Below are 13,016 nucleotides of genomic sequence, written 5' to 3' on the forward strand. Positions count from 1 at the left end.
AAAAAAAAACACTAGGCAGACAATCATCAAAGATAGTTATTTATAGGGAAAAAAATTTCTGGAAAGGAAAAGTAACTGCAATACATCATCCTCATCTATGAGTACTATCTACTTAGTCATAGTACTGCAAGCCTGGAGTCAGATCAAAATTTAGATATGGAATACAAAAATTAGCTGGGCGTGGTGGTGCGCACCTGTAGTCCCAGATACTCAGGAGGCTGAGGTAGGAGAATCAACACTGTCTCAAAAAAAGAAAAAAATTTTAGATATGGACCAGGTGTGGTGATTCACACCTATAAATCCCAGCCCTTTGGGAGGCTGAGACAGGAGGATTGCTTGAAGCCCGGAGTTCCAGACCAGCTCGGGCAACATATCAAGACGCTGTGTCTACAGAAAGTTTTTAAAAACTTAGCTGGGTGTGGTGGCACATACCTATTGTCCCATCTACTCAGGAGGCTGAGGCAGGAGGATTGCTTGAGACCAGGAATTTGAGACCAGCCTGGGCAACATAGAAAGATCCTGTGTCTACAAAAAATTTTTTAAAAACTTAGCTGGGTACGGTGGCACACACCTATAGTCCCAGCTACTCAGGAGGCTGAGGTGGGAGGATTGCTTAAGCCCAAGAGTTTGAGGCTACAGTGAGCTATGATTATACCATTGCACTCCAGCCTGGGCAACAGAACAAGACCCTATCTCAAAAAAAAAAAAAAAAAAGAAGAACTGCTTTTAGGGTTACCATTTATTGAAGCTCTAGTATATACTAGACACCGTATATACAGTACTTAATTCTCACGAAAACCCCTTTTTTTTTTGTTTGACTCAGAGTCTCGCCCTGTTGCCCAGGCTGGAGTGCACTGGTGCAATCTCAGCTCACTGCAAGCTCCACCTCCTGGGTTCATGCCATTCTCCTGCCTCAGCCTCCCGAGTAACTGGGATTATAGATGCCCACCACCAGGCCCGGCTAATTTTTGTATTTATAGTAGAGACGGAGTTTCACCATGTTGGGCAGGCTGGTCTTGAACTCCTGACCTCAGGTGATCTGCCCACCTTGGCCTCCCAAAGTGCTGGGATTACAGGCATGAGCCACCATGCCCAGCCCCGAAAACCCTTTTACAGATGACGATGCTGAGGCTCAGAGAGGTTAGATAACTTGCCTAGGCACACACAGCTTCTAAGTGACAGAGTTTGAATGCAGGTCTGTGTGTCTGTCTTCAAAGCCTGTGCCCTTGCCTGTGTCAGCCCTGGGAGGCACTGGTTAACCTGTCTCCATCTCAATCATCCTTAGGTGTCTCTCCCTCCCCACTCCTGGCTCCCGTGTCCTCTGCATGCTGGAAGGGATGGATGGGATGAGCCTGGGCTGGGTGCCCCTGCCATCTCTGCCTGTGCCACTGCATCCTCTAGACCTGAGTCTCCCTGTGTGCCGACAGGTTGGCGGGACGAAGACTGGCGTAGTGCGGTACGTGGGGGAGACAGACTTTGCCAAGGGCGAGTGGTGTGGCGTGGAGCTGGACGAGCCCCTTGGGAAGAATGATGGGGCGGTGGCGGGCACCAGGTATGGTGGGCTTCTTCTGGGGAGTATGGGAGGGGGCTCCTCTCCCCAGGGTGGGCGCAGGGGATGGAGATGGGACATTGGAGGAAGCGAGTGTCCAGCATGTAGTGTCAGACACCATAAGTCCTTTCCCATTCCCTCCTTCCCAACAGCCCACTAAGCTGGGTAGTGGGATTATCATCCCATTTTACAGATGAGAGTATGGAGGCCCGGAGGTCATTGTTCAAGGTTGCAGAGTCACAGGCAAGTGCCAAGAGAATCTGTCCCCGTGTTCTCTTCTTTGTGTCACTCATGTCTAAGTGGGGTGGGAGCCCTCAAAAAGGAGAGGGAGGCTGCGTGCGGTGGCTCATGCCTGTAATCCCAGCCTTTTGGGAGGCTGAGGCAGGTGGATCACTTGAGATCAGGTGTTCGAGACCAGCCTGGCCAACATGGTGAAACCCCGTCTCTACTAAAAATACACAAAATTAACTGGGCATGGTGACACACGCCTGTAATCCCAGCTACTTGGGTAGCTGAGGCACGAGAATCACTTGAACTGGGGAGGCGTCGGTTGCAGTGAGCCAAGATCGCACCACTGCACTCCAGCCTGGGTGACAGAGTGAGACTCTGTCTCAAAAAAATTAGCCAGGCTTGGTGGCACACACCTGTAGTCCCAGCTACTTGGGAGGCTGAGACATGAGAATTGCTGGAACCCGGGAGGCAAAGGTTGCAGTGAGCTGAGATCACGCCATTGCATTCCAGCCTGGGCAATAGAGCAAGACTGTCTCAAAAAAAATAATAAAAAATAAATAAATAAATAAATAAAAGGTGAGGCAACAGTCCCTGTCATCTGGCATTGGGGTCCCCTGAATGACACATGAAATAATCAGACAATGCCCAGCGCTATATGGCCAGAGGCAGGCCTCACAGATGGGTTCCAGGTCTCACACCATCTCTGATGAAAAGGAATTGACTGCTGGCGTTGCTGGGTTAGGAGGGTCTAAGGCTGTGTCTGGGCTTATGGTAGGTGGGGGAGTGATGTGGTAAGTGGACCATGTCTGTCACGGGTGTGGACTAAGGTGAGGCCACCTGAGTCCCTGTGCAGTCCCTGGACTGGATTCTGGCCTGAGTCCCTGTGCAGTCCCTGGACTGGATTCTGTGGTTGAGACCAGGCTGTGACTGCTCTGACCAGGAGTGGTCACCATGGCACAGGGGAAGAGCTAGGCTTGGACCAGGCCTCGAAAGAAGGTAGGGTTTCCTTTTGGAAGAGGCTTGAGAGAGGCTATGCTAGGCAGGGGCTGAGAGCACAGTATGAACAAAGACCTGGAGGTGGGAAAAGGCAGAATGGGGCAGCGGTTTCAAGTGAATCAAAAGCTGGATGGGGGCCAGGCATGGTGACTCATGTTTGTAATCCCAGCACTTTGGGAGGCTGAGGCTGGAGGATCACTTGAAGCCAGCAGTTAAAGACTAGCCTGGGCAATATAGCAAAACCCCATCTCTACAAAAGATACAAAAATTAGCTGGGCGTAGTGGCACACACCTGTGGTTTCAGCTACCTGGGAGGCTGAGGTGGGAGGATTGCATGAGCCCAGGAGGTTGAGGCTGCAGTGAGCTATGATCACACCGCTGCACTCCAGCCTGGGTAACAGAGCCAGACCTTGTCTCGAAAGAAAGAAAAAAACTGGATGGGCCCAGTTCTCGTGGTCCAGTGTGGAATCCGTGACCAGAGAGGTCTTGACAGAAGACGAGAATCCAGGGTTTCCGTAACAATGCTTTGCCTTCCTGTTTGCAAGATGAATGTTTCTTTTGACTCACTTTTGCTTTCAGAATTCAGGGGTGGGTTGGACAGCAGTCCCCATCCCACCCCAAGGTTTCTCTTTCAAGCTTTTGCTTCTCTATGCAGGGATTCTGTGGGCAGAGAGCTGATGGGAATCCTTCATTCTGGGGATGGTCTGAGGGTAGCCTGAAAGGGGGGCTGCAGCTGTGGCTGGGGTCTCTGAACAGTCTGTGGGAGCCAAGCTTAGTGGGCGTTGGAGCCCAGCACACTGGAGGACCAGTCTCAGCTTTGCTGCGTAACCATTTGTGTGACTGTGGGCAAGTTATTTAACCTCTCTGAGCCTAAATTTTCTCATTTGTGAATGTAGATAACTGGGGGGTGGAAATGAGCATTCATTTAAAGAGACTGGCACAAAGTGGGTCCCAGTAATTATTTCCTACTTCCAAGAGTATTCTCATTGGTTGTTCACAGCTGCAGAGACTCTCAGACCCTACTCACCTATATCCTTTTTTTGAGAGTCCTATCTCTCCACCTGGAAGATTTCCACCTTGGAGTGTCTTTCCACATGGGCCCCAAGGAGGTGTCTTTCTCTCTTTCTGCCAGGCTCTGAAGAGGCAGAGGAGGCAGGGGAGGCTCTCCAGGCTTTGGGGCCGTGACAGCAGCTTGGGTCTCTCCTGCTTCCACAGGTACTTCCAGTGCCCACCCAAGTTTGGTCTCTTCGCGCCCATCCACAAAGTGATCCGTATCGGCTTCCCATCTACCAGCCCAGCCAAGGCCAAGAAGACCAAGCGTATGGCCATGGGTGTGTCAGCACTGACCCACAGTCCCAGCAGTTCCTCCATCAGCTCTGTCAGCTCTGTGGCCTCCTCCGTGGGGGGTCGGCCCAGCCGCAGTGGCCTGGTGAGGGTGGGGCTGCAGAAGGGGATTCTCTGGTGTGCGTTTGGGAGGGGTGAGGATGTAAGAGATCCAGGTGTTCTGCTCTGCCCCTGACTTACTCTAGTTCCAGTTTGGGATTTTTGAACAAAGAAGAAAGTGCATATCTTTTAATAGGGAAAATTGAGCCATTTACCTTTATTGCTGTTTTTATATAACTGATTTATTGGAAGCCTAAGCCTTTCTCTGGAAGTTAAGGAGGGTTATACAGATGCAGGGCAGGGAGTTCAGAAAGGTTGGCATCAAACCCTGGATGAAGGGAAAAGAGGAGGCTGCTTGGTGGCTATGGGCAGAGGGCATTCTGTCCAAACCCAATCTAGGATTGGAGGTTCCTCCTTTCCCAGGAAAAAGTGGCCAAAGTGAGGGAGTCAGAGGCTCTGGCTATCAGGAGCTGACTCTCCTGAGATGGGGAGTTTCCTGAATCTCAAACATCAAGATTCCCCGCTGGGTGAGTCAGCAGGGGCCAGGATGTCAGAGTACTGGCAGGGGAAGAGCAGGACCCTGGGAGTCAAGGCACTTGGGCTCCCACCTGCTATGTTGCTGTAGATTAGGCTGGACAGAGCCAGCCTGCCCTGCAGTGCTTCAGATCCCTGAGACCTGCCTGCACCCACACCTTCCTGCAGCTCACGGAGACCTCTTCACGCTACGCCCGCAAGATCTCGGGCACCACGGCCTTGCAGGAGGCACTGAAGGAGAAGCAGCAGCACATTGAGCAGCTGCTGGCTGAACGAGACCTGGAACGGGCTGAGGTGGCCAAGGCCACAAGCCACATCTGCGAGGTGGAGAAGGAGATCGCCCTGCTCAAGGCACAGCATGAGCAGGTGAGTGGCAGGTGGGGCTGGGGGCAGAGCTTCTCCAGCCAGCCTCATAGAGTCTCACCCACTCAGAGCAGAGACCCTGGAGGGGGTGGGTGCAGAGAAATATGAAGATAACACAAGCAGTACCTGTCCCCCGCTTTCCAGAGATAAGCCTCAGTGACCTGGTGAATTTCCTTCCAGTCTTTTCTGCCTATGTATAAGGATACATACACCTACTTTCAGAATCTGGTTACAAGCTTGTATATCCTGCTTTTTAATTATTTATTTATTTATTATTTTTCTTTCTTTCTTTCTTTCTTTTTTTTTTTTTTGACGGAATCTCGTTCTGTCACCCAGGCTGGGGTGTAGTGGTGCAATCTCGGCTCACTGCAACCTCCACCTCCTCAGTTCAAGCGATTCTCCTGCCTCAGCCTCTTGAGTAGCTGGGATTACAGGCATGTGCAACCATGCCCAGCTAATTTTTGTACTTTTAGTAGAGACAGGGTTTCACCATGTTGGTCAGGCTGGTCTCGAACTCCTGACCTCGTGATCCGCCCGCCTTGGCCTCCCAAAGTGCTGGGATTACAGGTGTGAGCCATTGCAGGGGTTTTTATTTTTTTTTTTTTGAGACGGAGTCTCACTCTGTTCCCCAGGCTGGAGGGCAGTGGTGCAATCTCAGCTCACTGCAACCTCCACCTCCCAGGTTCAAGCGATTCTCCTGCCTCAGCCTCTCAAGTAGTTGGGATTACAGCACCTGCTACCAAACCAGGCTAATTTTTGTATTTTTAGTAGAGATGGGGTTTCACCCTGTTGGTCAGGCTGGTCTGGAATTCCTGACCTCAAGTGATCTGCCTGCCTTGGCCTCCCAAAGTGCTGGGATTACAGGTGTGAGCCACCATGCCCAGCCCTGCTTTTTTTTTTTTTTTTAAATATTTTAAATATAGGGATGGGGTCATGCTGTGTTGGTCAGGCTGGTCTCAAACTCCTGGCCTCAGGCAATCCTTGGCCTTCCAAAGTGCTAGGATTACAGGTGTGAGCCACTGCACTTGGCCTAATCTGCTTTTCTTCCCCAGCTACTTATTATACTGCAAGCATTTTCTAGGTCCTGGCAAATTCCTCATCATTCTTTTTTTTTTTAATTTTTTTTTTTTCTTTTAGAGATAGGGCCTTGCTTTGTTGCCCAGGTTGGAGTGCAGTGACGCCATCATAGCTCCACTCCTGGATTCAAGTGATCCTCCCACCTCAGCCTCCTGAGTGGCTGGGACTATAGGTGCACGCTACCACATCCAGCTAAATTTTGTATTTTTTTGTAGAGACAGAGTCTTGCTATGTTGCCCAGGCTGGTCTGAAACTCCTGGCCTCAAGTGACCCTCCCACCTTGGTCTCTCAAAGCACCGCGATTATAGGCATGAGCCACCGTGCCCCACCTCTTCCCCATCTTGATGTCTGCATTGCTGTCTATCACAGGCTTTGTCCTTACTGACATCTGATGTGACTAGTCCCCTGTTGTTTAGATTATTTCCAATTTTTCACTTTTTTTGAGACAGAGTCTCGCTCTGTCACCCAGGCTGGAGTGCAGTAACACAATCTTGGCTCACTGCACCCTCTGCCTCTGGATTCAAGCAATTCTCCTGCCTCAGCGTCCTTAGTAGCTGGGACTACAGGTGTGTGCCACCATGCCCAGCTAATCTAATTTTTGTATTTTTAGTAGAGAAGGGGTTTCACCATGTTGGCCAGGCTGGTCTTGAACTCCTGGCCTCAAGTGATCAGCCCGCCTCAGCCTCCCAGTGTACTGGGATTACATGTGTGAGCCACCGTGCCCGGCCAATTTTTCACTCTTTCTACATATCACTGCAGTAAACTTTTTTTTTTTTTTAATGTATGACTGTCTACATTTCAGGTTTCTTTTTTTTTTTTTTTCTTTTTTGAGGCAGAGTCTTGCTCTGTCGCCCAGGCTGGAGTGCAGTGGTGTGATCTTGGCTCACTGCAAGCTCCGCCTCCTGGGTTCACGCCATTCTCCTGCCTCAGCCTCCCGAGTAGCTGGGACTACAGGAGCCCACCACCACGTCCAGCTAATGTTTTTTGTATTTTTAGTAGAGATGGGGTTTCATCATGTTAGCCAGGATGGTCTCAATCTCCTGACCTTGTGATCCGCCCGCCTTGGCCTCCCAAAGTGCTGAGATTACAGGCGGGAGCCACTGCACCCGGCCCATTTCAGATTATTTTTTTGAGCAGATTCTAGGGTTGAATTTCAGGGAAGTGGCTCCTTGCCCCAAGCCTTGGGGCTGCTGCTATCTCGTGTCTGGTTTTTTCTCTGATGTTTGTCTCCCGTGGGTGAGCTCCCTTCTGGGCCTCTGTCCCCATCTGGGGTCTGGCTTGCCCCTCCTTGGATGCCAGGATCAATAGGCCAAGTTCATGGCTGTGCTTTGATGGGGCACAGACAAGATAGCAGGTTTGCAAGATAACAGGTCTTAGGCTCTTGTGGGTTGAGGCGGGGGGCAGGTACTGAGGGCAGGTGGGCCTAAGGGTCCTGCCTCTGCGTCTCTTGTTCCTACTGGGTCCCCTCCTTCACACCTAGGCCCACTGTGCATGCCCAGCAGGTGCCAGCAGGGAAGTCGGGGTGACTGGGGTTCCAGGCCCTGCTCCTTGCCTGTCTCCCACCACACCACCAACCTGGACCCCATACCCCGGAGCATGCTGACCCTGTCCTGGCCTTCCTTGGGGGCCCAGTATGTTGCAGAAGCCGAGGAGAAGCTGCAGCGAGCCCGGCTGCTCGTGGAGAGCGTGCGGAAAGAGAAGGTGGACCTGTCCAACCAGCTGGAGGAGGAGAGGAGGTGCGTGCTGGCCCACCCTCGCCCTGGGAGGATGTTCTCCCTGAGTCCCCTTAAGGAGGATGAGGAAGAGGGCAGGCTTGGGAATAGCGGACCCAGGTTCCAGTCCTGCCCCTGTCACTGCCTCTGGCTGTGTCACCCTGGACTGGTGACATTAGCTCTTGGGCCTCAGTCTTCCTATCTGTAAAGTGAGGTGTTGGTCCTGTCTTCTGCAGGCAGTTGGGAGAACTCTTCATATAACTGGAGTAAAGCACCCAGCATGGTGCCGGGCACAGAGGGACACCACATTTTTAAAAATTTTTTTGAAACAGGGTCTCACTGTGTCACCCAGGCTGGAGTACAGAGCCATAATCACAGCTCACTGCAGCCTTGACCTCCAGGGTTCAAGCGCTCCTCCCACCTCAGGCTCCTGGGTAGCTGGGACCACAGGCGTCCCCCACCACGCCTGGTTAATTTTTGTATTTTTTGTAGAGATGGGGTTTTGGCACGTTGGCCAGGCTAGTCTAGAACTCCTGACCTCAGGCTATTCACCCGCCTCGGCCTCCCAAAGTGCAGGCATGAACCGTTGTGCCCGGCCTTGGAACACCACATTTGTTCATTGCATAGAGTTCACTGTTCCTGCACTCTCCAGCAGAATATTGAGAAGAGGAATAGGCTGGGGGTGGTGGAAGGGAGGTTGGTTATCACACCAGGTGTCCCCGGGGAGCCATGCACCAGGAAGAAGGCTGAATGCCCCACCCCTCCACCATGAGCCAGTTCACACTCACAGTGCGCCCCTCCCCAACCCTGGACTGAGACCTGTGAGTGGAGCTTACAGCTCCTGTCCTGGGAATCCATCCCTTTTTTTCCCTCCCTCCCTCCCTCCGTCCCTGCCTCCCTCCCTCCCTTCATTCCCTCCTTCCTTCTTCCCTCCCTCCCTCCCTCCTTTCTTTCCTTCCTTCCTTCCTTCCTTCCCTCCTTCCCTCCCTCCCTCCCTTCTTTCTTTCTTTCAGAGTCTTGCTCTTGTTGCCCAGGCTGGAGGACAATGGTGCGATCTCGGCTCACTGCAATCTCCACCTCCCAGGTTCAAGCAATTCTCCTCCCTCAGCCTCCCGAGTAGCTGGGATTACAGGCATGGCCACCAAGCCTTGCTAATTTTTGTATTTTTAGTAGAGATGGGGTTTTACCATGTTGGCCAGGCTGATCTCGAACTCCTGATCTCAGGTGATCCACCCGCCTCAGCCTCCCAAAGTGCTGGGATTACAGGCGTGAGCCACCGCGCGCGGCCTCCTTTATTTTTCTTTTTTGAGACAGGGTCTCACTGTGTCACCCAGGCTGGAGTGCAGTGGTTTGGCCATGGCTCACTGCAGCCTCAACCTTCTGGGCTCATGCAATCCTCCCACCTCAGCCTCCCAGGTAGCTGGGACTACAGGCACACGCCATCATGCCCAGCTAATTTTTTGTATCCATTCCCATTTTACACATCAGGAAACTGAGGCTAAGAGAAACAGCAACCAAGGGACTCCTGAAATGCCCTGTGTCCAGGTGTCAGCCCTGTGCTGTGTGCTTCACTGGTGTCATCGCTTTCAAGGCCAGATGCAGTGGTTCATGCGTGTAATCTCAGCACTTTGGGAGGCCGAGGCGGGCGGATCACCTGAGGTCAGGAGTTTGAGACCAGCCTGGCCAACGTGGTGAAACCCCGTCTCTACTAAAAATACAAAAATTAGCTGGGCATGGTGGCAGGTGCCTGTAATCCCAGCTACTCGGGAGGCTGAGGCAGGAGAATCGCTTGAACCCGGGAGGTGGAGGTTGCAGTGAACCGAGATCACGCCACTACAGTACAGCTGAGTGACAGAGCGAGGCTCCGCCTCAAAAAAAAAAAAAAAAAGTCACAAGTGGGACCCATCTCCCCTGCAGCCCTCCAACCAAAGACACCAGGCAGTGGGGACACTGGCCGACTTGGTCCTGGGTCACCTCCTTGTAGGACACAAAGCTGACAGTGGACAGAGGTTTGCCGTGGCCCGGGATCCTCTCTACCTCCTAGATGATGCCCAGATACCTACATCTCCCTCCCCTGTCCCCAGGCAGCAGCCAGCCCCCATCCCCAACACCCCCACTTGGGTCTGTTCTGTGGGCTTTCAGTTGGCACCTGCGCTGCATAAGCTGTTGTTACTGTCGGATTCAGGGAGATGAGGGTGTATTTATATTTGCCTGAGACAGCCGTAGTGGCCTACACATCTGGTTCCCATGGCGACGTGCCTGACGCCAACAAACACACACAGATCTTTTTTTCTTTTTCTTTTCTTTTTTTTTTGTTTTTTTGTTTTTTTGTTTTTTTAGACAGAGTCTCACTCTGTCACCCAGGCTGGAGTACAGTGGTGTGATCTCGGCTTACTGCAACCTCCACCTCCAGGTTCAAGCAATTCTCCTGCCTCAGCCTCCCGAGTAGCTGGGACTACAGGCGCGCATCACCATGCCTGGCTAATTTTTATATTTTTAGTAGAGACAGGGTTACACCATGTTGCCCAGGTTGGTCTTGAACTCCTGGACTCAAGTGATCCACCCGCCTCGGCCTCCCAAAGTGCTGAGATTATAGGCACGAGCCACTGTGCTCAGCCACAAACACAAGGCATCATGGAGTTTTGTTCAGAAGGGGCCTGGGTGCAAGTCTCTGCATTGTCCTGTGCTTGCTGTGTGGCCCTGGGCAGGTCACCTGCCCTCTCTGGGCCTCATTCCTCATTGCTATGCCGAGAGCTGTTAGGAGGCCCTAGGAAGAGCAGCTTTGAGCTTTTTTTTTTTTCCCCCAAGATGGAGTTTCGCTCTTGTTGCCCAGGCTGGAGTGAAATGGCACGATCTCAGCTCACCGCAACCTCTGCCTTTTGGGTTCAAGCCATTCTCCTGCCTCAGCCTCCTGAGTAGCTGAGATTACAGGGATGCGCCACCACGCCCCGCTAATTTTGTATTTTTAGTAGAGACAGTTTCTCCATGTTGGTCAGGCTGGTCTCAAACTCCCGACCTCAGGTGATCCGCCCACCTTGGCCTCCCAAAGTGTTGGGATTACGGGCATGAGCCACTGCAACTGGCCCGGCTTTGAGTTCCTATGTGTGGCTGTAAGGTGGGGTGGGCCTGTGTCTCTCCCCTGCGCTGTCTTGACAGGTGTGTGACAGAGTATGTCTCCCTGAGGGTAGCCCTGATGCCTGGGCATTCCACATCCAGGGGCAGCCCTGGGAGTGGGGATTGGGTCTCTGACCCCCAATTTTGAGGCCTGTGATGAGAACAAGGTCAACAGCAAAGGAAGCCCACTTTCCCTCTCTCCTTTCCTTCCTCCCCACAGGTTGTTCCTTGTGGTAGTGTCTGTTCCCCGCAGTGAAAACAGTGTTGTCAGCTGGGCGCGGAGGCTCACGCCTGTAATCCCAGCACTTTGGGAGGCTGAGGTGGGCAGATCACTTGAGGCCAGGAGTTCGAGACCAGCCTGGCCAACATGGCAAAACCCTGTCTCTACTAAAACTACAAAAATTTTTTATTGAGGTTGCATGCCCAGTGGTGCATGCCTGTAATCCCAGCTACTCAGGAAGCTGAGGCAGGAGAATTGCTTGAACTGTGGAGGCAGAGGCCTCAGTGAGCCGAGATCACACCAATGCACTCCAGCCTGGGCAACAGAGCGAGACTTTGTCTCAAAAAAAAAAAAAAAAAGAAGGGAGGGAGGGAGGGAGGAAGGAAGGAAGGAAAGAAAGAAGGAAAGAAAACAGTGTTGTCACTCACATCCCCGGGCCACCCTGCCCTTTATTTTATTTCCCGCCACCCTGGGGAGGAAGGGTGTTGCCTTAAACACTCCCATTCTGGAGTTATTGGTGGTTCTTCCTAGAGTGCAGGTCAGCAGGTTGGGAGGTCTAGAGCTTTCCAGGACTGTGGGACATTTTGATGGCCTCGCCTCTGGATTCTGGGCCATTCTCATGGCCTCGCCTCTCTCTGCTGTTGCTCACTCGGTGAATCCCGTTGCTCTGGGCAAAGCCAGGTCAGCCACCTCTTTCCCTCCCCTGCAGGAAGGTGGAGGATCTGCAGTTCCGCGTGGAGGAGGAGTCCATCACCAAGGGAGACCTGGAGGTAACAGTCAGAGGCCCCTTCCCTGGGCACACTTAGCACCGGTGCCTGGCCCTTGCTAGGGCAGATGGTTGTGAGGTCCAGCAGCACCTCTAGGCCCCCCCGGGGAAGGGGCTGGGGGGGGAGATGGGGAAGGATCAAAGGTCTGATGTCTGAGGTGTGAGTGGCTCAGCCCCAGGAGCCCCCCAGGGAAGCTGTGCTCCCCGTGTCAGCAGCTGGATGGGGTGGGCAGGATGAACCCAGGGCAGGGCAGATGGGGGGCTGGGCCCCAGGATAGAGTGGCTGAGGTCCCCTGTCCCTTCTTCTTAGGCAATAGCCCTAAAGGTGCCCCTTCGTTCATCTTGGATTCCAGGTAAAATTTTGGCTGAAAGTAGCTTGCTGAGTCACAGAATTTATAGGTAGGAAAACTGAGGCTCAGAGACCAAGGGAGCTGGGTATGGTGGCTCACACCTATAATCCCAGCACTTCAGGAAGCCAAGGCAGAGGATCACTTGAGCCCAGAAGTTCAAGACCAGCCTGGGCAACGTAGCAAGATCCCATCTCTACAAAAAATTTAAAAAGTTAGCCAAGCATGGTCATGTGCACCTGTGGTCCCAGCTACTCAGGGAGGCTGAGGCTAGAGGATCGCTTGAGTCTGGGAGATGGAGGCTGCAGTGAGCTATGATTGTGCCTGTTGTGTGTGTGTGTGTGTGTATGTGTGTGTGAGACTGTCTCAAAAAAAAGAATGGACGTTGGGGCACAACCCGGCGTCAGAGCCTCAGCCCAGCTCAGCATGTTCTAATTAAGTTTCCCTCTTGGCCAAGGGGCAGGCCATGTGGTTGCTCCTGGCTGACTTTTCCATTGGCAGCTGCTCTCCTGCAGGGGTTGGATGGACTTCTGGGAAAAGCACCTGTATTTGCCAGGAACAGAGGAGACCCCCCTGTGCCAGCTGCAGTCACCATGGGGGCTTACTGAAGGGCTGTAGGAAAGGTCACAGCCTCCAAGGGCAGGCATTTCAGGGGACTGGAGCCAGAAACAGCATCGGGAGCTAAGCCCATCTATGTGCCCCTTACTCAGGGTCTCCTTCCGAC

General features: G+C 52.7%; 1 protein-coding gene across 3 annotated transcripts in view; it reads left to right on the top strand.

The window, feature by feature from the left end:
- Positions 1-13,016, top strand: part of CLIP2 (CAP-Gly domain containing linker protein 2) — a 119,619-nt gene that overhangs the window by 64,805 nt on the left and 41,798 nt on the right. For all 3 annotated transcript variants that reach the window (XM_055392760.1, XM_055392761.1, XM_063708144.1), the window contains exons 4-8: positions 1,428-1,552; positions 3,992-4,205; positions 4,862-5,059; positions 7,766-7,869; positions 11,889-11,949. In XM_055392760.1, the coding sequence (XP_055248735.1) occupies positions 1,428-1,552; positions 3,992-4,205; positions 4,862-5,059; positions 7,766-7,869; positions 11,889-11,949 (702 nt within the window). The remainder of the gene's footprint in view (positions 1-1,427; positions 1,553-3,991; positions 4,206-4,861; positions 5,060-7,765; positions 7,870-11,888; positions 11,950-13,016) is intronic.

This window comes from Gorilla gorilla, chromosome 6, assembly GCF_029281585.2.
Source record: "Gorilla gorilla gorilla isolate KB3781 chromosome 6, NHGRI_mGorGor1-v2.1_pri, whole genome shotgun sequence".
Classification (NCBI taxonomy): domain Eukaryota; kingdom Metazoa; phylum Chordata; class Mammalia; order Primates; family Hominidae; genus Gorilla; species Gorilla gorilla.